Raw genomic sequence first — 24,759 nt, 5'->3', positions numbered from 1 at the left:
TTTTCTGGATTTCTGGGAGACACTTGCCTTAAATGCCAGAGAACCACGTAACTCTTTGCACTCCATAAAAATATTAGATTTTTCAAAGGCCAACTTACAGTTTTGTAGGTCACACTTAGTTAACTTCTGTTAGCCACGTTGGCCTTGGGTATCTTGTACATGTGGAATCTCCCCAGACGTAAATAGTTCATATGCCCAAGGCAAGGTTTCTCAAAATGACACTAACGTGATGCACCAGGGAGTTCTCTGCTGTGAGGGGCTGTCCTGTGCACGGGAGAATACTTAGCAGCATCCCTGGTCTCCACACACTAGATGCCAGTAGCACACCCCCGCAAGTTGTGACAACCAAAACTGTCTCCAGACATTGCCAGATGTCCCCTGGGGAGCCCAAACCGCCTCTAATTTACAACTTGGCTGAGGATAAAAGGTACACTCATCATACACATAAGCTATGTGACTCTTGGCAAAGAAACGCCTCTTAGGAGAGTGAACTATTCCCGGGAAAGTAGTTTGTTAATGGACTTCATTGCCAATTCTCTGTAACAGCATTTGCAAGGTATAATGCATTTATTACCAGATTCAAAGAGATAAAGTCACATGTTTAAAATTATCTTAGCTTTGGTGTTATGGCTAAAACATTCTGTCATTGTTCTCTTTCCTATTCCCCAGTAACATAGCATCGTGCTTGAAGTATTTATTTGGGTGGTCTGATTTTCCTTTTGATTTTCTTTTTTTTTTTTTTTTTAATATGATGCCTATGGGACAGTGTTTTCAAACCATGACAGACATATGGGCTGAGAAAAACCTAAGAGACTGGGAAACGTGTTTTGCAGTTCTCTCTTTGGAGTCTGGTCTTGTGGATTTTCTTCCGATCTGATACTTCTAAGCCTCCCGTGCAAGAACAGACTCTCCTGTCATGGTTTAAGTAAAGGGTTTCCTGTAAATTCATCCAGTTTATGTTTGGTCTTGGAAAGAGCTTATTTCAGAATACCAGAATTAGGGGATCAAGAGGCATGCTGACTCTGTTCATCCCAGTACATTTTCCGTACTGAATGACTCTCTGACTTGAGTGGCAGTATTGGAACTCACTGGGAAGAATGAAATATCATTCTCGTTTGATGGATAGGATTAGAGCAGAGAGAACAAAAATGCATTAAATTTTCCTCTAAGGTTCCCTTCGCTAGTATCAGTTTACTTGGCTGGTTTCTTTATGTTTATGCTTTCTATTTTCCCCACAGAATTTCCTGTAAACTGCCTGTTAATCTAACACTTACTTGCTTTCATTTTCAATACTCTAATTGGTGTCTTTTACAAAACAGACTAGCCATGCTAAAACCTGATGTGTGATTCATTCTGGTTAGTCTGAGAGGCTGAACCTGAGCTTCTTACAGAGGTTAAACCACTGCATGGTGAGTGAGAAGGCCTGTCAGGGACTCCTGTCATATCATTATGAGATTCAAAGTAAATCTTTCTGTCACTGCTTCATAAACAAAATCTGTCAATGATAAGACCTAAGTGCAATTTCAATTTGCAGATCTTAGATGGAAACCATAATTTTCCTAGAAAAGAACTGTTTTCTTTAGTTACAAATATCCTCACATGCTTAGAAAGTGGGTACTAATTAAGCTTCCACACTGAGCATCTACAAAGTTCTGCAGCTGGTGCAGTCTGCGATTGATTACTAACCTAAAGTTTAGTGGTTCAAACCCACGCAGCAGTGCCATGGAAGAAAGGCCTGGTGATCTGTTTCCATAAAGAAAACAGCCAAGAAGACCCTATGGAGCAGTTCTACTTTATAACACATGGAGTTGCCATGAGTCGGAATAGATTCAGCGGCATTGGGTTTGATTTGGTTTGAGCTTCTACAGATATGTGACCATGGACTCTCTCCTTGGAATCTCACCTACAGATTCCTACCCATTTTAGAGAGCCACCTTCCATACTCCCAACATCTCAGCATTGGAGACCCTGTACTGTAATCAGTACTTATTTCCCTAAGCTGCTTATTTATTTAGCCATTCATTCATTGAGCATATAGTTATTAAGTATCTACTGTGTCCCAGGCTTTGTTCTAGACAAGGCCACTGTGTCCTCACCCCTCTTGGAACTGACATTTTAGAGGGAGAAACAGTCAATACACATAAAGAAAAAAATTTTAAAAATACTGCTTCAGTTAGTGATAAGAGAAATGAAGAAAATAAATTAGGGCGAAGTGATAGCATTCGGGAAAGAGATGGCAGCTGCAACTTTAGCTGCAGGCTTCTCTGGAGAAGGGACAGTTTAGTAAGACCAAATGATGAGAAAGATGTAGCCGTATGGAGACTTGGGGAAATGAGCATTCTAGGTAGAGAGAATTACAAGTTGAATGGCCCAAGATGGGAGTAAGAATGATGAGATTATGTGACCAAAAGAAGGTCAGCATGGTTGGATCTTAGTGGGAGAGAAGTAGGAGAAGTTACCAAAGAGGTAGGCAGGGGCCAGATTGGGCTGGCCAATACAAGGTGTTTGTCTTAGTTATCTAGTGCTGCTATAATAGAAATACCACAAGTGGATGGCTTTAACAAACAGAAATTTATTCTCTCACAGTTGAGAAGGCTAGAAGTCCAAATTCAGGATGCCAGCTCTAGAGGAAGGCTTTCTCTCTCTGTTGGTTCTGGGAGAAGGTCCTCCTCATCATCAATCGTCCTCTGGTCTAGGAGCTTCTCAGCGCAGGAACCCCTGGTCCAAAGGACATGCTTTGCTCCTGGTGCTTCTTTTTTGTTGGTCTAAGGTCCCCCTGTCTCTCTGCTTGCTTCTCTCTTTTGTATCTCAAAAGAGACTGGCTTCAGATACAACTTAATCTTGTAGATTGAGCCCTGCCTCACTAACATAACTGCCTCTAATCCCACCTCATCAATATCATAGAAGTAGGATTTACAACACACAGGAAAATCACATCAGATGACGAAATGGTAGACAGTCACACAAGACTGGGAGTCATGGTGTAGCCAAGTTGACAGACATTTGGGGGAGACACAATTCAATCTGATAGTGGTGAAATTTTGTTCTCATTGCAACGGGAGATATATAGATAAGATACGATTTAAGTAGCTAAATAGAAAAATTCAGAGTTATGTTAGAGTCTTGCTCATCTTTGGAGCAGATAGTAAATGTGCAATAATTTTTTTAAGCAGAAGGATGGTTCTTTTTTCTTACCTAGTGTCTTAGTTATCTAGTGCTGTTATAACAGAAATACCACAAGTGGATGGCTTTAACAAAGAGAAATTTATTTTCTCACAGTCTAGGAGGCTAGAAGTCCAAATTCAGGGTGCCAGCTCCCTGGGGAGTTTTTATCTCTGCATCAGTTCTGGGGAAAGGTGGTTGCCATCCTTCTTCCCCTGGTCTAGGAACTTGTCAGTGCAGGAACCCTGGGTCCAAAGGACATGCTCAGCTTCTGGCTCTTCTTGCTTGGTGGCATGAGGTCTCTCTCTTCTCTGCTTGCTTCTCTCTTTTACATCTCAAAAGAGATTGACTCAAGATACAGCCTAATCCTGAGATTGAGTCCTGCATCGTTAACATAGCTGCCTCTAATCCTGCCTCATTAACACCATAGAGGTTAGGATTTACAACACGTAGGATAATAACATCAGATCACAAAGTGGTGGGCAACCACACAGTACTGGGAATCATGGCCTAGCCAAGTTGATACAAATTTTGGGGGGACACAATTCAATCCATAACACCTAATAATTGGCTTTTTTTTAAACAGTCAGGTTTGTTGGATATAATTTATATAGCGTATATAGATGCACCCTTTTTATTGTACAATTCTGAAAATTCTTACAAACACATGCATTTTCTGACTACCACAACAATTACATCACCTCCCAAAATTCCCTCATGCCATTTTGTAAAGAACTCTTTCTCCGACCCCCAGACCTTGGCATCTACTAATGTATTTTCTTTCTGTTCATAGTGTCGTAGAAATGGAATCACATAATATGTAGCCTTTCGAGTCTCAGTTCTTTCACTTAGCATAGTGCACATGAGAGTCAGCCTTGTGGTTGTATGTATCAGTAGCTCTTTCCTTTTGATTGCTGAGTAGTATTTCATTGTATGGCTGTGCCACAGTTTGTTTATCCATTCAGTTGAAGGACGCTTGGATTGTTTTGAGTTTTTGGTGATTATGAATAAAGTTGCTATACACATTTAGATTAAGGCTTTTGTTTAAACAACATTTTCATTTATCTGGGGTAAATACCTATGAGTGGACCTTCTGGGTCATATGGTATGTGTTTATTTAACTTTGCAAGAAATTGCAAACCTGTTTCCCGAAGTGGCTGTACCATTTTATGTTCCCACCAGCAGTAAATGAGAATTCCGTTTTCTCCGCGGCTTTTCCAGCCTTTCATATTGTTTTATTTTTGTTTTTAATTTTGGCCATTCAAATAGATGTGTAGTCAGTATCTTTTTTTGGCTTAACATTGATAAATTTAAGGGTCTACTGTGTATGGATAGTGAGAAGATAATGTGTCATGGAGTAATCTTTCAGCTACATTTTTTTTTCTTAACCGAAAGAGTATGACCTTGTATAATCCTTGCTGAAGACCAGATAAAATAAAACTAAGATTACAGGTCTCCAATCTTAGATTGAAGGCTTTTATAGGAATCTAAGTTGGAAGAATTTACTCTTTGAATTACGGTAACCTTGATTTCCTGCTCTCCTATGTTCAATGGGTTTCTCCTAGAAATGCTTCCTTAAAGGTAATCGCTGAGATCCTCTATTCAAAATAGCAGTGACCTCTCCAGTGTAATGAAGTCTTGTCCCCAAAACTCCAACCTCAGTCATAATATTAAAAACTATATGTATTGAATATAGTGATTGACTTTTGCTTAGAGTACGACAAAGTGAAATCATGACTCTATTATCCCTGATACACATTTTTTCAGATCTAGCCTTCACATCAGTGAAATCTTCCCTCTCGGGCAGCTTGGTTTTGTCTGTTCTGTGACTGGCCGCTCTAGCCTTTCAGTTACCAGTGAGACACGAAGGAGGAAAAATGATTCAAAATTCTGTTGGAGAATATGAGAGTTTAGTAATTGGTAGACTCTAAGAAATGGGCCGAGCAGAGATAGACATGTCACTGATTTCCATATCTAGAGATTTCCTTTTACGAGTTTCCTTTTACTAGACTTCCAGAAGTATCATCCTTCATCTGATTTTTTCAGTGAAGAGCCTTGAAGGACTAGAAAACTCAGAGCTTTTCATAGAACCTACAGGAGTATATCACATAGGACCAGAATCTCCACCAGTTCCTTGATTGTGTACCCAAAAAATACACCTATTTCCACCTCGACACAAATCGTCCTCTTTTTGCTCTTCTCGTGGAGAAAGTATTTAGCTCACTTTCTGCACAAGGGCTCGGATCTCTGACTAGCGCAAAATATCCAGAACTTTCTAGAAGTGGACATTTATTTCCTCAATCAAGAGGCGGGTTGCAATTCATGTATATACAACATCAGCCACCTTTATGAAGCTTGGTGTTTTCATTTTGCCTTTCCCTCAAAGAACTTTAGAGTGGCATTTCCTTTTCTTGAAGACAATGCACATTGTTCTTCTCCCCCTGTTGGTTAGACGCTGGTACATTCATTCACCTGGCATAAGAGAGATTTTGTGTGGCCAATTTTTAGAAGATGACTCAAAGTTGTCATTTTGTTCTGAGCGATTTCCCTTAGTGGAATCCGATACTATAAATCTCCTGGATGCTCCTGCTAACAGTTGGTGGGAAGACATAAGGGTGAAACTCTGTCTTTCCCAGAGGTGCTTGGTAGCATTTGATTAGCAGCCAGGCATGCAGCTGCTTCATGAATCTTCTTTTTTTGTTTTCTGTTTGCAGATTTTATTCTTCACCGTACAGTATTGCAACCAACCGCATGATTCCACAGACATCTATCACGCCATTCATTGCTGCTTCCCCTGTCTCCACATACCAGGTATGTCCAATTTACCTGCACCTCAGGAGAGATCTCCCTTGCAGTAATAGCCTATACAGAGCCAGTAGGACACAATTAACAGAAAAGCTGACTTCATACACCTTAGCTACATTTTAATGTGATAATTCTCAAGTTATGAATTAGCCTATATTTCAATGGCCTGTTTGCTTCTATTTCACCGAATAATAAAATCCACCATACCTTTCATTCTTCCTGCTGAGTGTTTATGATTATGCCACTTTCCGGCCAACATCAGTACAGCTTTCTTACCACTGAGAAATTTTTGTTTGTTTCCTGCTATTTTACTCGTTCACATTCCTTATTGTCTTTTCTGAAAGCACATTTCTAGGATTCCCCTCACTCACTCCAGGATATTTTATCATTGTCATCTCATTTTTGTCACGGTTGTCCTGGCAAAGCGACATGGATAGATGTTAAATCATATTTCCCAAGAAATAGAGAGGATTATCAAAGTGGTAAAATGTTATTCCTAATCCCGGCTCTTATTTCATTCTCGGTTCACAAGAGGCCACGAGAGACCTCATGGTTCTATATGTTGAAAAGCTAGACAATCTCAGATTCAATGTGTGTCCTAAACCAGACGTTCCAGCCAATTCATTCTAAGTGCACATGTGGACTGAAGTAGTCACACTTCTCCTTCAAAAATACCTCTCATCTTGTGTCTCCGAGTTATCAAATATGATATACTCCCTGCTTCTCTTTATCTAATATGGCTCTTTAAACAACTATTCTATTCTCAGAAGAAAATGCCTAGAAATGCTGCCTAGAGGAAGACAGTGTCTAGGGTCATTTTGTAAAAGTTTGGAGAGAGAAAGAGAATGAGAGAGAGAGTGTGTGTGCAAGTGTGCGCGTGCATGTACTTCTAGATGTTTAAAGGGGGTAACACTGTAATGTTGCGGACTGCTATGAAATCAGTGAAGTTTCACCTTATCCAGTCACTACATACTATTTTTCAGGATGTCCCAATTGTCAGCGCATGCAACTTGAGACCACATGCATTTTTCCTTAACTGATCCCCACCCCCTGAAGCAGATCATTTTCACTCTTTTTTTGCACTCAGACTCTTGAGACATGTTGGCAGGTGAACAGAGTAGACTTTTGTTGGAATTGCATTTGAGGGTCTCACAAAAGTTGATGTCTTAATTGCCTTTCCTTGGGGCCTCTGTAGCTATGTGCAGGTGCTGTTCAGGTTTTGTTCTTTCTGCAGGCCTGCCTAGTTGTAATGTGTTTTTTTTTTTCTTCCTTTTTTTCTCATCTTGGCTTCTGTTTCAGCCAAGACCACCCATTGAGCCCCAGTGTAGAGCACTTTGGTGACATGAAAAAAATACCCACAGAAAAGTGATTTTACTTGGGAGGGCTCATGAATGAAATTCAACCCCAGCTCCCTTTTCTCAAAAAGGGAGTTAGACCAATTTCCTATGTTGTTGATTCTTGCCTCTCACCCACTTCTTCGTCTTTTATTTATTTATTTTTTAAAAATCTAAACAGCACTGGCAATTCCATTGGTATAAGTATATTGAAAACCAAATTCTTCAGGGTTCTCCTTGTGACAGTCAGTTCTTACAAGCTGACTTTCTCATCTGGCTGACACGTGGTACATCTCTGAACACTTGGCCGGCTCAAATATTCATTTTTTATTTGCCATACAAATTACTACAAGAGAAAAAAGTTACAAAGTTGCTTAGCTTGGGTTGAACCCAAAGCCTTCTCCAGAATTTCTAGATTTTCTATTTAGTTCTTACCCCAACTTTTACTCCTTGGACATACTTCCAAGAAGGGTTCACTTGAGACTTTAAAGTTAGAACCAATGATAGAAAAAGAAGTCTTAACTGTCAACTCTTGCCTTTTTCATTACTTGCCAGGACATCTCTGGGACTTGACCGCCATATAGTTTCTGAGGCCTCCTGAGGCGTTAGTCTCCATCACGAACTTCAAAATATGCCTCAAGACCCAACCTGGAGCATGTGGGCATTACAGCCAGCTCCAGTGAAATGGGAAGTTACTATGCATTTTTACCAAGTTTCAGAGATCAAATTAATCAGGCCCAAGAATCTCCTTTCTGTCCTTGGTTTTGAGCACTAATTAGCTACACAGTCAGATGGACTCCACTTTCTTATATCCTAGTGTGACTCCACTGAACACAAGAACCAAGTTCTCTCTGTGATTGCTTTGTGCTAATAAATGCTGTTTGATGCATAGGTCCAGAGTACTTCATGGATGCCTCATCCGCCATACGTTATGCAACCAACAGTAAGTGTTCTCAGTCACCTGAGGCTAAATATTTCTATTATCCGAGTGCAAGCTTTTGTAATGCATAGAAGCTTTGGGGTAAAGCTTTTGTTATATTCCATACCTCTTTCAGGCAGCCATATTTTCCAGTTAAAATGCTGTTCCTGAATTTCTAACAAAAGCATGTAGGGAGAGGGAGATAGAGGGAGAGTGAGAGAAGGAGAGAGAGAGGAAGAGAGAGAATATGAACAAACTTTATTGGAGGAAATAGCAGTCAACCTCCCAAGTCGATGTCTACAATTTGTTATGAGTGGGAAATTCCTGCTTCATGCAGGAACTCAGAACTCTGGGCAATTAAATCCATTACAGAAGGAAAGCCTTTCTGTTTTCCTTTTCTTTCTGGTATGCCTTGCTTTCTTTGGATGCAACTTGATATGCTTTTGGGAAAATTTTGATTATCACAGCCGAGCATTGACTGTAAAGCAATGTATTTGAAATTTGGAGGTAATTGTCTACTAATAAGTGGAGATACACAGATAGATAGCAAGGTGGATAGGTATTTTTCAGTTAACTATCACCATTATCTTCTTTAAAGAAAAATTTTTTCCAAAAAATATTAAAACTCTACTTTCTACTTGTTAGATTTCCCATTGAGTGGCACAATATTACATTAGTCCAACGTTTAAAAATATGACGTTTAATTAGAACATAGATTGAAGGATAGTGGTTCCATCTGCCTTTGTCTGGGTCTTCCAGGTTGTCTAGCTCTGTAGGGTATATGATAGCGAGATTTCAGTAGCAGCACAGTCAAGGGAGAAGCAGGAGAAAGAGCCCTAGACTGGAAGTTCTGTGGCAAGGTCTTTGGTGCACCCTCCTGGGTATGCTTACATCTGTGTCTTTGTTTCCTTTTCTATCGCTGTACCTAATGGGCTTTTGGGAGGACCAAAGGAGAGAGCATATGTAAAAGCAGTTTTAAAAAGGTGGCATGTTATCATCACTATTATTGACTGTGTCAGTTATTCAAAGAGGGAATGTTACATTTTACCCCTTTCAGAAGCTGTCTTTAAAACAGTAAACCAAACCCATTGCTGTCATCCGACTCATAGCAACCTCATAGGACAGAGTAGAACTGCCCCATAGGGTGTCCAAGGCTGGAATATTTATGAAGCAGACTGCCACATTTTTCTCCTCCGGAGCAGCTGGTGGGTTCCAACCATTGACCTTTCATTTAGCAGCCAAGCGCTTTAACCACTGTGCCACCAGGGCTCCTTTTAAATAAGGTACCACGTATTAAAGACCAGGAAGCTAAATACATAGACTTGCATTTTCTGGACTCAGAGTATCAATCCCAGCACCTGGTTTTCATATTTGAGCTTTGTCCACTTATTTTTTTTTATATAAGGAACATTCCATGTTTTGATTTATTTAAAAATTAAAATATATGTAGCTTACCACAGCAGAACTCAGGGTCACATTTTGTAATTCCCTCTGTTTACTATTATTTACACACCTTTGGGGTGTCCTGAGTTCATCTAGTCTATGTCTGTAAATCATACCAACATGCAACGAATACAGGCTACACTTTTCTATCCAAGTTACGAGATAGAATTAAGCATGGGCGGCTAAAGCAGTGTATTGCACAGACTGGGTCAACACAGGAAAAGGGAAGAAGTCCTGCAAGTTTTAAAGAGGAAACTTTCTAGAAGGAAACAACTTCCTTCTAAAAAAGAAAATAATGTGTTCAACTATAGAGCAGCAATGCTAATTTAGTCCTCACACTGAGGTTAAGCATTATCTCTTTGTGGCCCAAAGGAATGCATATCTGGAAAAATCTGAATAGTTTGCCAGATGTCAAAGTATGTAAGATTCTACAGTACTTCTATAGCCGTGAGGAGAAGGGAAGATGGTTGTGTGGATCTTCAGCAGTCACTCAGAACCTTGGCAACGTTTTTCATGTACATCCCCCTCCACCCGAACACAACTTCAGCGCCATGTTTGGATATATTATTTCCGACACATCTTTCTGTAGCAATAGTTCTGTGTGTGTGTGTGTGTTTTAATTTGTCCCCTTGGATCTTCCTGGCTTTGGCTACTGCTCCCTGATACCATATTACTTCCCATGACTAGACTGTGCATCACACTTGAGCTTAGACCACTCTGTAAACATGTAATATTAGCGGCTGGGGTGATTCCTGGCAAACGGAGTGGCTGGACCACCCACCACTTTGTTGTCTTTAACATGAGATGTTTGCTAAACAAGATCATGGAAACAAATTTGTCACCAGTAATCTTTACCCTGTGACAGCCTTGCTGGTTCTATGTCGTGTAAATAATCTTATCAAACAGGCCTTCCTTAGCTTCTTCATCATTAATGTAGTGTTAAACATTCTGTGATGCTAAAATATGAAAATACTTCAGCCATCTGAAACTGAGAAACAAAATAACTGGGTCTGAAAAGAATCTCTGAATATCACTCCCATGAAAATGCCCAATGGTATAGTGTGGTATAAAACGATATAATTGAATGCACCTAGAATTACAGGTGGCACGGTAAATGCTGCATGAATGAATGACTTCATTAATAGCATGGATTCTTGGTTAGGCTTTTGAGATAGAAATCTTTTATTAGTTTTGGGACCTTGGACAACATACTTAAACTTTCTGACTCACTGTTTCCCTATCTGTAACATGGGCATAATAATATCTAACTAATTATGTGTTTTGATCATTAAATGAAATAAGGTATTAAAGCTTTTAAAATAGTCCTTGGCCAATGGGAAACCCTTGAAAATTATTATTATTATTCTGTTATATGGGTAGACCTCACATTACACTTTAGGTAAATTACATAAAATGAATATTGATGTAGAAGGAAAATTGAGAACAAGCAAAAATCTGTTATTTCTGCCACATTGGTACTGCTTATTTAATTTATGCTGCCAGTAAGTTTGGTGGAGGTAGCCTCCGTGGCTATAAATAAACCATATCACTTTGATTTGTACTTATTTCACTTCCTACTAAACCATTCAATACCTAACACTAAAATAATTTTTAAAAAATGTCTATGAAGTACCCACTTTGTTAGAAACTAGAACCTACTTTACAGATAAATTCCATGCGTCAATATCTACATGTCTCAAGTATGTTGCCCGTAATTCCTATTTGTTTGCAACTTTTCTCCTCTGTCACATTGTCCTACCCCAGCTTTGAGAAAATCTCATGTCAAACTCCCCCGTGTAGTCATATTCCACCCTATTGCCATGACTCACAGTGACTCCTGATTAAAGAAAGAAGCTTTGCCTTCGCAGAAGCCCAGCAGGTTCTCTCTCAGGCTTGACTCCATCGGCTCCAAGTTCTCAGTCAGATTTGTATCAAAAGAGAAAACGGTGCTTCAGAGGAACGTTTTGGAGTAGAGCAGAGTGCTCTTGGTCTCTACCAGACAGATGAATGGTAGAACTGGAGGGGTGACAATTAGTAAGAGAGAAATGAGGTGACACAGACAAGGGAAGAGAATAGTCAAGGGACAAGAGAAGAACAGAAAGAACAGAAAGCATGAGCACGCAGCTTGCTTAAGTTTGCCACTGAAGTTTGCTCTTCCAGACATTTAATTTTCTAACTTGTGCGCAGTCTGCTTTTCTGCAGATTTAGAAATAAGATCTGAGAGGCTCTTCACTTTTAAAGAGGAAGTGATAATAGTCTCCTTGCCCAGCTCATAACCCCCCCGTCATTCTGGTGTTTGTGCAAGACATCTCTGTCAGTTATCAGACCCTGGAAAGTTGTCAAGCCCAGTCAGGGCAGCTAGTGCATTTCTGTTTGCACTTTGTTGATGTTCTGAACAGAAACGGAGGAGAGGGCACTGTAAGACTTAGATTAGGTTTCATGCTTTGCGTGAAGAAGCAAAAAAGGCTGACTTTGTCAATGCAATTGGTTATTTGTTTCTGCTTCTCAGTACAGGGTTCTGTACTATACTCTGAAATCTCACCATTACACCGATAGAATTTTAATGGGTGATGGATTGTACCAAACATCTTCTCTGCATAGCAGCATAATGTCACACTGCAGTCTCATATGAACGCACACTGGGCAATTCTCGTGTTGCGATACATTGGCCATATTGTTAAATCTGTGCTACTGACAGGAGAAAAGATGATATCTCTTAAAAAGAAGCATGATTTTATCCCCTTAAATTCTATTTAGGCTCATTTGAATCATAAATCATCTGTTGTTCATATAGTTGGTGTTATTTCATCTCAAGGAGAAAGGTCAGCTTTTACTTTTACTTAGTTACAAACTGGTTATCTAATTACAGCTTCCTAAGAAATGTCTTGATTCACTGGTGTGCTGGGATGCAAGGCTAAATTATGGTTTTTATGATTAATAAACCTCAAGTTTAAACCTGAAAGGTAAATATACACTTCCCCTGTACAACAAGGCTATTCAAGAAAGCTATACAATGTACTTGATTTTGCCATTCTTTACTACAAACGCTTTGTAGGAAATTAGTTTTAGAAGTTGTGTCCATTAGAATTGCGTGTGTTGTATAAAAGCACATCACTAAATTTGGAAAGGATGTTATAAACCATTAGAATTCTATCCTTTAAAAAGCATGGTTTTCAGATACCTCTTTTTAACTCCAACACCTGAATTGAGCAAAAATCATAACCTTACGGTTTCATTATCAAAGTACCAAGTGCAAAATGCTTCTGGTATCTAACAAGTCATACTGGTAAGTATATATATGCCTATGAGCCAAATATTTTTTAAGTAAATAGCAAAAACAAAACTACAACCCCAACCCATATATACTACCTCTACTGAAAGAGAATCTTAGTGTGAGAATAACCTTGAAGGGAAGGAGGCATCTACCTTTTTTGTACCACCTCCTTTCAAATAGACTGCTAGGTAAAGTAAATCTGTCTTGGGAGAAGTGCAGCCAGAATGCTCCTTAGAGGTGAGGATGGCGAGACTTCGTCTCATGTACTTTGGACACGTCATCAGGAGGGACCAGTCCCTGGAGAAGGACCTTAGTCTTGGTAAAGAGAGAGTCTTGGTTAACCAAAGAGAGGAAGACGATCAAGGAGATGGATTGACACAGTGGCTACAATGACAGGCTTAAGCATAGCAACAATGGTGGGGATAGCACAGGACCGGGCTGTGTTTTGGAACCAACTCGATGGCACCTAACAGCAACACAGTAAATATGAAAAAAAAAAAAATTCTATGCAACTGTAGCAAATATCTTGAAGACCTTAACTGGTGTGAAAAACAATGCTGGCTTTACTATTGTTAAATGTAACTTCAAAACTCTACAGGTAATTTTTCAAAAGTAATCTTAGGTGACTTTAGAAAAGAACTTTAAATAATGAAATTAATACAGGCTCATAGTTCAGGAAAGCATAAAATAAAAAAGCCTTCCCAACAAGGACCCCTCCTTTGTCAATTCTATTCTCCAGAAATAAACTTACTAAATTCATATATAACCATACAGTTATTTTCTATGTGTACAGAAATATATATGTGCATATGTGCAAATTGTGTGTATATTTTTAACATATTTACAAGATTATTCTACAAATATTGTATTTAACTTGCTTTTTTCCCCCACAATAATAGAATGTCCTGAATATCATAATATATGGGTCCCATATAGATCTATACCACATTTTTAACAGCTTCATAATATGCCTTTGTATACATGCACCAAAATGTATTTAACCAATTTTCTATTCATAGCCCTTTAAGTTGCTGCTAATATTTGAACTCAATACTGTAGTATTGAGCACTTGTGGGAGAATATCTACAGGACAAATTGCTGGTTCAGAGGGTATGAGTGTTTTTACATTTGACAAGTATTGTTATCAAATCACTCTTTAAAGTTTTTATTTCCCCATGGCCTTCCTTAACACTGGTGACCTCATGTTTTAAATATTTTGCTAATGTGATAAATAGTAAATGGTATCTTATTGATGTTTTACTTTTATTTCTGTGAGCCCTAGAGCTGTTGAATTGCTTTTCATGTTTACTGACTAATTTTATTGCCTTTTCGTCTGAATTGTAGGTTCATTTGCTTTGCACAGTTTTCTTTTGGGGTATGGATCTTATTTTATAAAATGATCTTATTACAATAAGTTAACACTGTCATAGATAGTTTAAATATTTTCTCAGTTTACTTTGATTTTTAATTTTATGGTCTTTGCCATGCAGAATTTTAGTATTTATGTGTTCAGATTTATCAGTCTTTCCATTTAGAGCAAGGATCAGTAAACTTTTTCTGTAAAAACCAGACAGTACATATTGTTGGCTTCAAAAGCCATATGATTTCTGTCACAACTACTAAGTTTTGCTATTGTAGTGGGAAAGGAGACATAGACTATACATAAATGAATGGGAATTGCTGAGTTCCAATAAAACTTTATTTACAGAAGTAGATAGGTGGCCACATTTAGCTATTAGGCAGTATTTTGCCAACGCCTGCTTTAGAGCATCTGAGTTTCATGTGAAATACCTTTTCCACTCTAAAATTTTCAATACCGTATGTCTCTTATGTGTTTACAGGACTTTTTTTAAAAAGTTTTTGTTGCTTTTGGAGTTTATTTTATAATACAGGATGAGATTATGATCCAGCTTTTCATTATTTTTCTCCAAATGGTTAACTAATTCCCATAACAACTTCTACCTTATAAGCTATCTGTATTTTCAGCATTGATATAAAATTTTATGCCAATTTTTTATCACAGAATAAATCTCTTTGTATCTTTGGTCTGTTTCTGAGCTCTATTCTCTTCTATTGATCTGTCTATATTTGGGCCATTGTTCTACTATTTTAATTACTATAACTTTATAATACCTTACATACCTGCTGGGACTTGCCCCTAACATTATTTGTTTCATATTTCTCAATCATTTTTCTGGCTGTTTTACATTTCTATATGAACTTTGATATTATTTTGTCAAGTTAAGACATCCACTAAAATTTTGTTTGGGATCACTTTGAATTCATACACTAATTTATGGGAAATTCAACAATATGACATATTTATATTATCGAATTTTTCTAAGAAAAAAGTCTGTCTTTCCATTTACTCAAGAATTCTTTTTTGTCCTTTAGGTTCTTTAATAGGGTGTTAACATTTTCTCCGTATATGTCCTGTATATTTCTCAAATATTTCATATGGCATATTAATATTTTTGTTACTATAGTTATGATTTGCTTAAATTGTATTTTCTCATTGTTCACTTTGGTATATAGAAAAATAATTTATTCCATATACTAATTTTATTTATTTTAAATTAAAAATATCCTTTAATTATTCAAAAGAATGGTCAAAACTTGGAAAATATACACACATGACAATATGAATTATTAAAAATACCAATTTCCTCTTTTCTAAAGATTTCTCCAGTTAACATCTAATAGTATATCTTTACAAATCTATGTCTATCTAAATCTCTCTACCTATTTACTTCTGTATACACACACATACCAGCAAAAGGATAAGAGAAGAGCAGGAAACATAAGTATATATTTTGCATATGTGTGTGTGTATTTGTGGGTATGTATGTATAGAGAGATAAATAGGTATAAATATATTTCTTTGACCAAAATGAAATCACACTGCACATACTGTTGTGAAACTACTGTTTTCAGCTAAATAATATTCACTTTGCCATATTAATTAATTTTTATCTTCTCTAATATTCAAATTCAGAAAAATTCAAAAAGTTCATTATAACTGTTTTACACAAATCAGGATCCATCCCTTAACTACATATTGCATCTGGTTGTTGTGTCCTTTAAGTCTCTTTTAATCTGGCATAAACTTTTTCCCCCCCTCATGTTAAGGAATTGTTGGACAGACGAGGCTGACTGCCCTGCAGAGCGTCTCACTTTTTGATATGTCTGGTTGATTCTTCATGGCATTGTTTAGCCTGTCCTTCTAGCCTATATATGAAAAAAAAATTATCACCAACTATCTTTCTGAATTCTCTTATTGTTTCCAATAGAGTGTTTCATTTATTCTCTTGAGTTTTGCAGGTCATCAAAAGTAATATAATTTTCCACCTCATTTCGTGTATCTATGTTTCATATGCAGTTTTGTTATCCAGTTGCTTTGGAGTGTATTCTTTTATTCCTCACCATATAAGAGTGCTACTGTGAAGTGTTTGTGTTTTTCATCAGCAGTAGATGTTGAATTTAACTAAAGGTCTCTTGAGAAACTATTGAGATTCTGTTTTTCCTTTTCCCCATTTTATTTCATGAATGTATTTTTATCATTTACTTTATAATTAATATTATTAATATATTTAAGGTGGACCCACTCTATAATGAACTCCATTTTGTCCTACTGTCTCCTTTTTTAAAAAAAAGTATGCTCTTGGATTATACTTGTTAATATTTTATTTATGATTTGGGCATCAATATTAATGAATTATACAGTTGTGTTTTCTTTTTTGTGTCCTATTTTTGCCAGGTTTGCATCAGAATTATAAGGGATTCATAAAAATAATTTGGAAGTATTCTTTTTTCTCTAAATCCTGGAACTATCTTAAATAGCATTGGAAGTATCACTCAAATGCATTTATTTCACTAAAAAAAGAAAAAACAAACAAACAAACCCCTTGCCATTGAGTTGATTTTGACTCCTAGCAACCTCATTCATTACTCCTGTGAGAGATTAATCATTTCAGGAGAGTGAAACTGTATATTCCCTCTCGGGATTTGTGAACATCACATCTGATATCCATTTCGGGATTTGTGAAGAGCATGTCTGCGCATCACGTCTCTATTAGATTGTTGCAGAGTTGATAGTGTAGTTGCTAAAATGATAAAGACAGTTGGGTTGTGAAATGGTATAGTCGTAGCCAAACTGGCATTATTAGTTGCTCAGTGATTACTTGTTGATCTTGCGGGTCACGTAGATCTTAAATTAAATATAGTGCAAATTAAAAATAGTCACCTGTCATTTAATAAGAAATTGTTAGATATCAAGAGTTGTAGATCAATAACTTGCCATTTGGTGAAATTTGAGAAATAATTCCCTCAAATGTTTACTTGATTCAGTTTTTCTTTTCCTGAGCCCTTAGCTATACCAGTCGCTGGCTCTTTATCTTAGGAAAACAGAGAATCTTGGGTTCAATAAAAAAAAAAAAATCAACAAATAATCATCAGGTATATACAGAATATTATTCTAGGTGTTTTTGGTAAAGGGGGAGAGGAAGCAAGAAATAATCTGTCCTCAAGTCATACAATCTAATTGTAGAGAGAATTCTTATATACATAGGAAAATTTAATTAAAAGTATACAACAAAGTGTATTAATTGTTTAGCAATTACATAATATTAAAAAAGGAGGTATCTATGAACAGTTAAGGACAGAGAAGAACAAAGATATAAACATGAATTTAAAGGATGGGTTATGTTTATGTGTTAAAGAGAAAGAATGTACAGTAGATGAAGAAAAATACTAGAAAAGTATGGGATCTTCATTTTTCAGGAGATAGAGAGGCAGAAAGCCTGCATTAAGTGAAAATGTGCTAGAGGATAAGGGAAAGAGTTGGTTGGAAAGGTGAATTTTGGTCTACTGGAGTACAGCTTTTTTTAGTTAAATCTGGCAGACTTTTCTATACATTTTTTTTATTACCTTGGCAGTCCTAAAGCCATTGTCTAGAATTTGGATTTCCTTTGGAAAATGTAAAACAGAAAGGGCTAAATTATTTTACTTACATGTGTAAGAAAAGTCAAATTCCACTGGCGTAGTGGATGAATCAATCACAAAAGGAAAAAATTTTTAATTAGGCTGCATTATAAAAATGCCATTATATGTACAGGGTTGCTATGAGTCAGAATTGATTCAACAACAACAACAATTATGAAAAGCCTGTGTAAGAAAAATCTTTCTGCATCCATAGAAATATTTTTTGGAAGTAATTTTCTGCTTCCAAGTAGGTCTTCTGAAAGCTACTTGGAGGGAACATTTCCTGATGTCTAAGATCCTTGCCTCCTAAGCACAGGCGTGGTTTGAATCAGCAGGGATTCCAGAATCCTTTGAAATCCAAAAATATGCTCTAATTATTTATTTTGTTAATTTTGAGATATTGGTAGTTGGAAGCTGCCAAGCGCTAGACACCCAACGTATCTCCAGATCATCTAGAAGGCTACTCCTTCTATATCCAGTATCATAAAAATTGCACCAATTGGAATATTCCAACTTCTGTACTGTGGGAATGTGTGAGAATATATGTCTCTGTGTATGTGGTGTGTGTGCATATGGCCCATCTTTCTGCATATGTTTTTAAGTTGTTTTACCATAGACTTTTATAAAGAAAGAAAAACTCAAGGAGTAATGTATTACTTTTTAGAAATGTAGACAGTCTTGAAGACAAGAGTGAAACAGCTGCTAAAGAGACAAAATTACAATTGTACGTGACACCCAATGTGTCCTTGGATAAACCAAACCAAACCAAACCCGTTGCTGTCGAGTCGATTCCAACTCATAGCGACTCATTTGTCTCCTTGAGTAGTACTTAGAAATTTTTCATCACTGCATCATCAGTAGACCATAACATCACTACCCAGCCAGTTCCTTTGTAAAAGCATTGACAACATTACTTCCTTAGTAGCTTTTTAACATACTAAATATAATTATATAGAAAAACACTTTAAGTATCCAATTTATTACAGCCATATTTCCTTAGAGAGAGCAAATACACAGCTAAAAGAAAATCCAAGTCAGATTTTACAGAAAACAGCAGGTTACCAGGGCAACACAATCATATGGAGATAGGGTAAATCATTTATTTCATAAGTGTTGCCAGGGCAACACAAACTACTTATGAAATCACTGAAGAGTTGAGAGTGAGGGTACAGTCTATGGAACTATTTACTTTCATAGCACATTGGAGTGAAATGCCCATACATAACTAAAACCTTAACAGTTACATGAAGCATGTGGGTCCTCATTAAACAGATGATCATGAATGGGTTCAAAATGAGGAATATTCCTAAATACCAAAAGATATTATTCTGTTTCTTGCCTTTAAAAATGTTATTGGCACACTTCACTTTGGTTTAAAGATTGACCTTTGCTAGGTTAGCCCGGGAGAGCTTAGCTAGTTCTACCTCAGGTGCTACGTCTGCATTTCAGGATAAGGGTTAATGGTGGTGTCTTGCTTAGGTTTTGTAGGTCAAGCAAAGGACTGTCTCCAGAGGGGGATAACAGAGAGAAAAGGGAAAGGTATATATATGTATGTATAAGTTCATATATTATACAAGTTCAGCTGCTTCTGAAGGCTGTGTTTGACAAGTGACAGCAAAACCCCATCATCATCGGAGAAAAGAAAACTTGCCTTCCTGCCGACTGTGTCAGGAAGACATGCAAATAGTTCAGTTGGCATCAGCCCGTTTATGTACAATATTTCTAAAACTTGGAGTGGTGCTTGTCCCTTTTTACGTCACTTAACATAAGTATAAATTTATTGCACGTATGAAAGAAAAATATGAGGATCAAGCCAACAAAACAGAAGCAAATTTCAAGAAAAAGGATTAATCCTTATCCATGTTAAAAAGAACAGTTGTGTTCCTGGCTTTTTAATTCTCATTTAGCAGAGAGGAAATCAACCTAATTATCAACTTGGGTTCTGAATAATAACCTTAAAACTTCTATTCAGAAGAGAGACCTTTTATCAAAGAGATATTTTTAAAGGGTTTTTAATCAATACACATTAGAACCATTTCTGCATAACAATGTTGTATAGTAGAAATCAATTCTTACTTGCCTATAAAGCCTTTTATCTCCTTGGTCTTGTATCTCTAAGTATTTTCAATCAATACTGAAAAACCATTATGAGGCCAAGTTTGTGTTACACACTGCATGTATAAATCCTTGTATTTTAATGTCCCTTTCAAAAATTATTTCACTCTAACTTTCTGATATATGTATTTATGTATATGCATACATATATACATACATATATGGAAGCTATTTCAAAGAATAGTTTATACTATATGTCCATGGGCAGATGGATGGGTAGATACAATGTGCACATGTTCACATATGCTGATCTCCACAGTAGATATTATGTAGCCAAAACACTGACCTATACATATAATACCAATATATGTTTATACGAATATGTTCAGAGTCTTATTTATATGATTAAAAATAAAGACTGGTAAGCAGTGTTGAGATCCATGGTATAAATTAGAATAATAGGAGAAAGAACAAAAGATATGAAGAAGGTGAACTAGAAAAACTGTGGAAGAAAAAGAGAAAGGATATGAAGGATAAGTAAGTCAAGACTGTAGCCCATTTCAGCCCTAGGAAATGAGGTAGAAGGTGATGTTCGTAAATTGAATTAGTAGGTGCAATTAGTATGTGAATTAGTATGTGTAAGAAGAGTTCAAGATCAGGAACGTGAAATTCTCTTTGGGCATGTAGAGTTTTCTGGGGCCAGAAAAAGATTTTTAGTATATGGCTTAAAATACAGATTTGATGCTCAAAATTGACGGTGACAGACTTCAGAGTCATTCATTCTCATGGGAGTGAAAAACGAGCTTTCTAGCAATCCATTTACTTTTCACTTAGAATTACTATACTTGATCTGTGCAGTGGCTCTTCAACTTAGAAATATAAAATAATATATACTTTGTTGTTGTTGGGTGCCATCGAGTCGGTTCTGACTCACAGTGACCCTACAGGACAGAGTAGAACTGCCCCATATGGTTTCCAAGGAGCAGCGGGTGGCTTTGAATTGCCGACCTTTTGGTTAGCAGCCGAGCTCTTAACCACTACACCCCAGGGCTCTGATGTAGATATAGTGACATCATATTAAGTGCGCTAGTCTTATGTGTGCTAAATCAAATGCTTGCTTATACTTCTTGCAAGCAAGATTATTTAGCAACCTCATTAAGTTTTGCATACACTATAATTTTAAAGCTGATTATGTATTGTATTACAGTATCAACCAAATGTATATGTACCTGATGCTTCTACTTGGGGCACTAACCTCAGTGACAAGTTAGAAAATAGAGATAGATGCTTCAAACTGGAATAAATCTTAGAGGCCATTTAATCCAACCCCCACTGAAGAACTGTAAGTCCTGGGTTATGAGTATCCAACTTGTACTTGCCCTTTACTGTTATGTAAATTTGCCCTCACTTTGAAACAGTGGAACCAGCCCCTACTTGCGACAAATTCTTCATCACAATTACCTTCACTTGCTGCACAAGAGGCTTTTAAATCACTGGCAAGTCTTCTAGCCTTTTTTTTTTTTGCACTAAAGAAATGCTAAGTAAGAGTCATATGCATCTGTTCAGATTTACCTGCAAATTCTTAAAGGCACACTTAGAAATGGATCGCATTCATAACCAGAGGACTGCCTGTATAAGAACTGAGATAAAGGTTTCAGAAATTGTCGTGTGTATCTATACATAACTTTCAGTCCTGGGTAGCATTTCAGGAAGACATGTTTTTCATTAAATCACCTTTCCACTCTTGCCACAAATCCAGCAAGAAGAAGAACAACAAAATTAGAAGAGAATAGCAGCAACCCTCTGCCGAGTACAAACCAAGAAGGCAATCAGCTCCTTTGTCAAGCCCGTAAGAAAATCCTAGATATGTTATTACCACTTTTAAAAAGGTAGAGACTTCGGTATGTGTAGATTTATCTGTTTCATTGTTAGGTCCCTGGGTGGCGCAAACGGTTTGTGCTCGACTATTAACTGAAAGGTTGGCGGTTTCAAATCCACCCAGCAGTGCTGTGGAAGAAAGGCCTGGTGATCTACTTCTGTAAGATCACAGCCATTAAAACCCTGTGGAGCAGTTGTACTCTGAAACGTGTTGGGTTGCCGTGAGTTGGAATTGCCTGGAGGCAACAGGATCTCATTGTCAGTGATGTAGGAACTCTATAAATTCTAGACCATCACCAATGAAGGTTTCCTACCCCTTGTAGCATACGGTGATCTCTTCTTCATGCTCTGGAGACATTTTCGTTGTTGCTTTATTGACAGGATAGATTATTATTTCAGGCTTTGCTGGATAATTTCAGCCTTGGCAGTGGGGGCTTTAAACTGTATTTTGCTCTAACAATAAGGTTGGTAATAAGACACACTTTTACTGATCATAGAAGTATGAGCTCGGAGTGACTCAATAATTCCAGTGTTTCAAATGGCCAACTTGAAAGAGCTACACAGGGCATATGAGAGCTAAATTATTGAAGAAAATCACGGTTCCCTGTGGGATTTTTCCATGCCCCGAGTACTTTATATTTGCCATTCCTTGGTGTTTTCTCTCTGTCCTATTTGACATTTTAAAAACCAGAAAGTTTAAAGTAAGTGTCTCAAGGATCCCTAACAGTATGTCTGTATCTTTAGACAAGTGTTTACAGATTGAATTGTGACTCAAAGATTTAACTTTCCTTCATATCTTTTTCTAAAAATAAGGTCAGTATGAAATTGCAGAGAGTGATGACTCATTGACAATCGGCAGGAGGGTATTTTAGTGGAATATTATCTGTAATACAACAAGATTAAGTGTTTCAAAAATAAAACTTTAATCCTTACCATCTAATTTCTGACATCTGAACCAGAATCAAAGAAATTGTCTTTTAAAAAAGTTTGTGTTTTGTTTTTTTACTTTTGCAATTCTAACCAAAAAACAAAAGAAGCTCTTACAATTCTTCACCTGGAAAATTTTTTTAATGCAAACGTATGTAGCTTTAGTCTTTTCTCTTGAGGTGGACTATGATGTGCTCCCAGGATTTCATGATGCTGATTTGCAAGGCGGCCCTTGCGTATGAAGTCATGCAGACAGACCCATGTAAAGCAGAGCGGTAAAATCGTTTAATCATGTCTGTTTCTATTACACATAGCTGGGCATGTGATGAGAAATGTTCTGGCTGACACAATTTCTTCTTGTAACAGCCCTAGAAAAATGAAATAAATTGTTACAGCACTGATTTTCTGGCAGAGACAGATTATGCAAGAAGAAAGTAGTACTGTCGGATAAATCCCTCTCTCTTGTTCTTTCTCCTTTTACTTTTGGTTTTATACAAACTAAATTCTTTAGACAATTACTGTATTTCACCATGGTTTTGTTTAAAGTGTATCTTCTCTTGAACTTAAGTTTAATAATTTACAGTAAAAGTCCATCAGAGAGCACACACTTCTTTTTTTCACGTTGAGTTGTTAAACTTTTTGAGAACTCTGGATTTTGAACCTATCAGCAAGTAGTTAGATATTTCTTCTGTTGCTTTCATTGGAAACCCTATTTATTAGTTGTTCAGGAGAAACAAATGTTGGTCTATTAAATATCACATTAATCTAATCAAAATTGTGATGGACCACTGCAAGTGTAAATGAATCAGAAACATATGGGTTATTGTAAAAATGGCATGGCGGAGGTGTCTGACCTCCTCTAACTTCACAAGAGAGAAGGAGAATCAAGATCAACAGCCCAAGGCTGATTTCCATGAGGCGCAGGTCAGACATGCCACCTCTCTCCAGCCTTTTATACCAATTCTGACACCAGCTGTCCCTCCCACGGCACTCTACTTCTCTTTTGGGTTCAATAATTCGTTGCAATGGCTACCCAGAACTCACAATACTCATGATTATGGGGTTTATTAGGGAAGTAACAGGTTATAATTCAGGATACAGTTCTACAATCAGGACAGTCTCTCCTCAGCCGTGTTCACAGGCAGGTCTCTCTCTGGCCCTCGGCCCCTAGGCCCCTCAGCTTCTAGGCCCCTCAGCCTCTAGGCCCCTCAGGCCCTTGGCCTGGCCTCTGCCCTGCTTGGGCAAGTGTTACAAAGCTCTTTAACTCTTTCAGTAAGTGCCCAGAGGTACCCCACTCTGCCAGTAAGCCTTGGCCCAAAGGCGCTCAGCTGTCTCTCTCTCCATGAGTCGGCAAGCCTAGCTCCATCGACAGGTTCCCAGAGGCACCCCACTCTGCCAGGAAGCCTCCTGCCAAGGGTACTCAGGCGTGTTGCTCCATGGAGCCTTATGCTGGTCTCCGGGTTCTGTTGCTGCTGGCTCTCTGCCACACTTGCTGCTGCTCCTCATTGTCTTGTGCTGTCTCTGGTTTTACAGTGCTCTGTCTCGCAGATCTGAGAGGTTCTCAGCGCAGGAATCCTGGGTCCAAAGGACACGCTCCACTTCTGGCTCTTCTTCTTGGTGGTAGTTGGTTCCCACTCCCCCACTTGTTTCTCTCTCCTTTTGTAAGATAAAAGGTTTGACTCAAGTAAGGGCATGACTTAAATAAGGGTGGTAAGGGCGGTGGCTTGGTAAGGGTGCTGACTTAAGTCACTCCCTCTAGTAAACCAATGACTCAAGATACATCCCACCCTAATCTTGCCTCATTAACATAACAGACAGCTCACTCCCAAATATCCATAACCACAGGCGTAGAGGCTAGGATTTACAACAAATCACAAAATGGAGGATTAATACATCTGATTACAAAATGGAGGATGACTACATCATTATATAACTACCAAAGTACACCATTACATAACTGCCAAACCATTGAAAATCATGGC

At 37.7% G+C, this 24,759-nt stretch overlaps 1 protein-coding gene across 4 annotated transcripts in view; it reads left to right on the top strand.

Moving 5' to 3' along the window:
* The window catches only part of RBMS3 (RNA binding motif single stranded interacting protein 3), an 827,213-nt gene that overhangs the window by 704,834 nt on the left and 97,620 nt on the right, over positions 1–24,759 (top strand). For all 4 annotated transcript variants that reach the window (XM_004377362.3, XM_004377363.2, XM_004377360.2 and 1 more), the window contains 2 exons: positions 5,877–5,973; positions 8,194–8,244. In XM_004377362.3, coding sequence (XP_004377419.1) covers positions 5,877–5,973; positions 8,194–8,244 — 148 coding nt within the window. The remainder of the gene's footprint in view (positions 1–5,876; positions 5,974–8,193; positions 8,245–24,759) is intronic.

Source organism: Trichechus manatus, unplaced genomic scaffold (assembly GCF_000243295.1).
Source record: "Trichechus manatus latirostris isolate Lorelei unplaced genomic scaffold, TriManLat1.0 scaffold00049, whole genome shotgun sequence".
Taxonomy (NCBI): Eukaryota; Metazoa; Chordata; class Mammalia; order Sirenia; family Trichechidae; genus Trichechus; species Trichechus manatus.
Note: the sequence above shows the minus strand (reverse complement) of the source record. Positions and strands in the feature narration are given on the sequence as shown.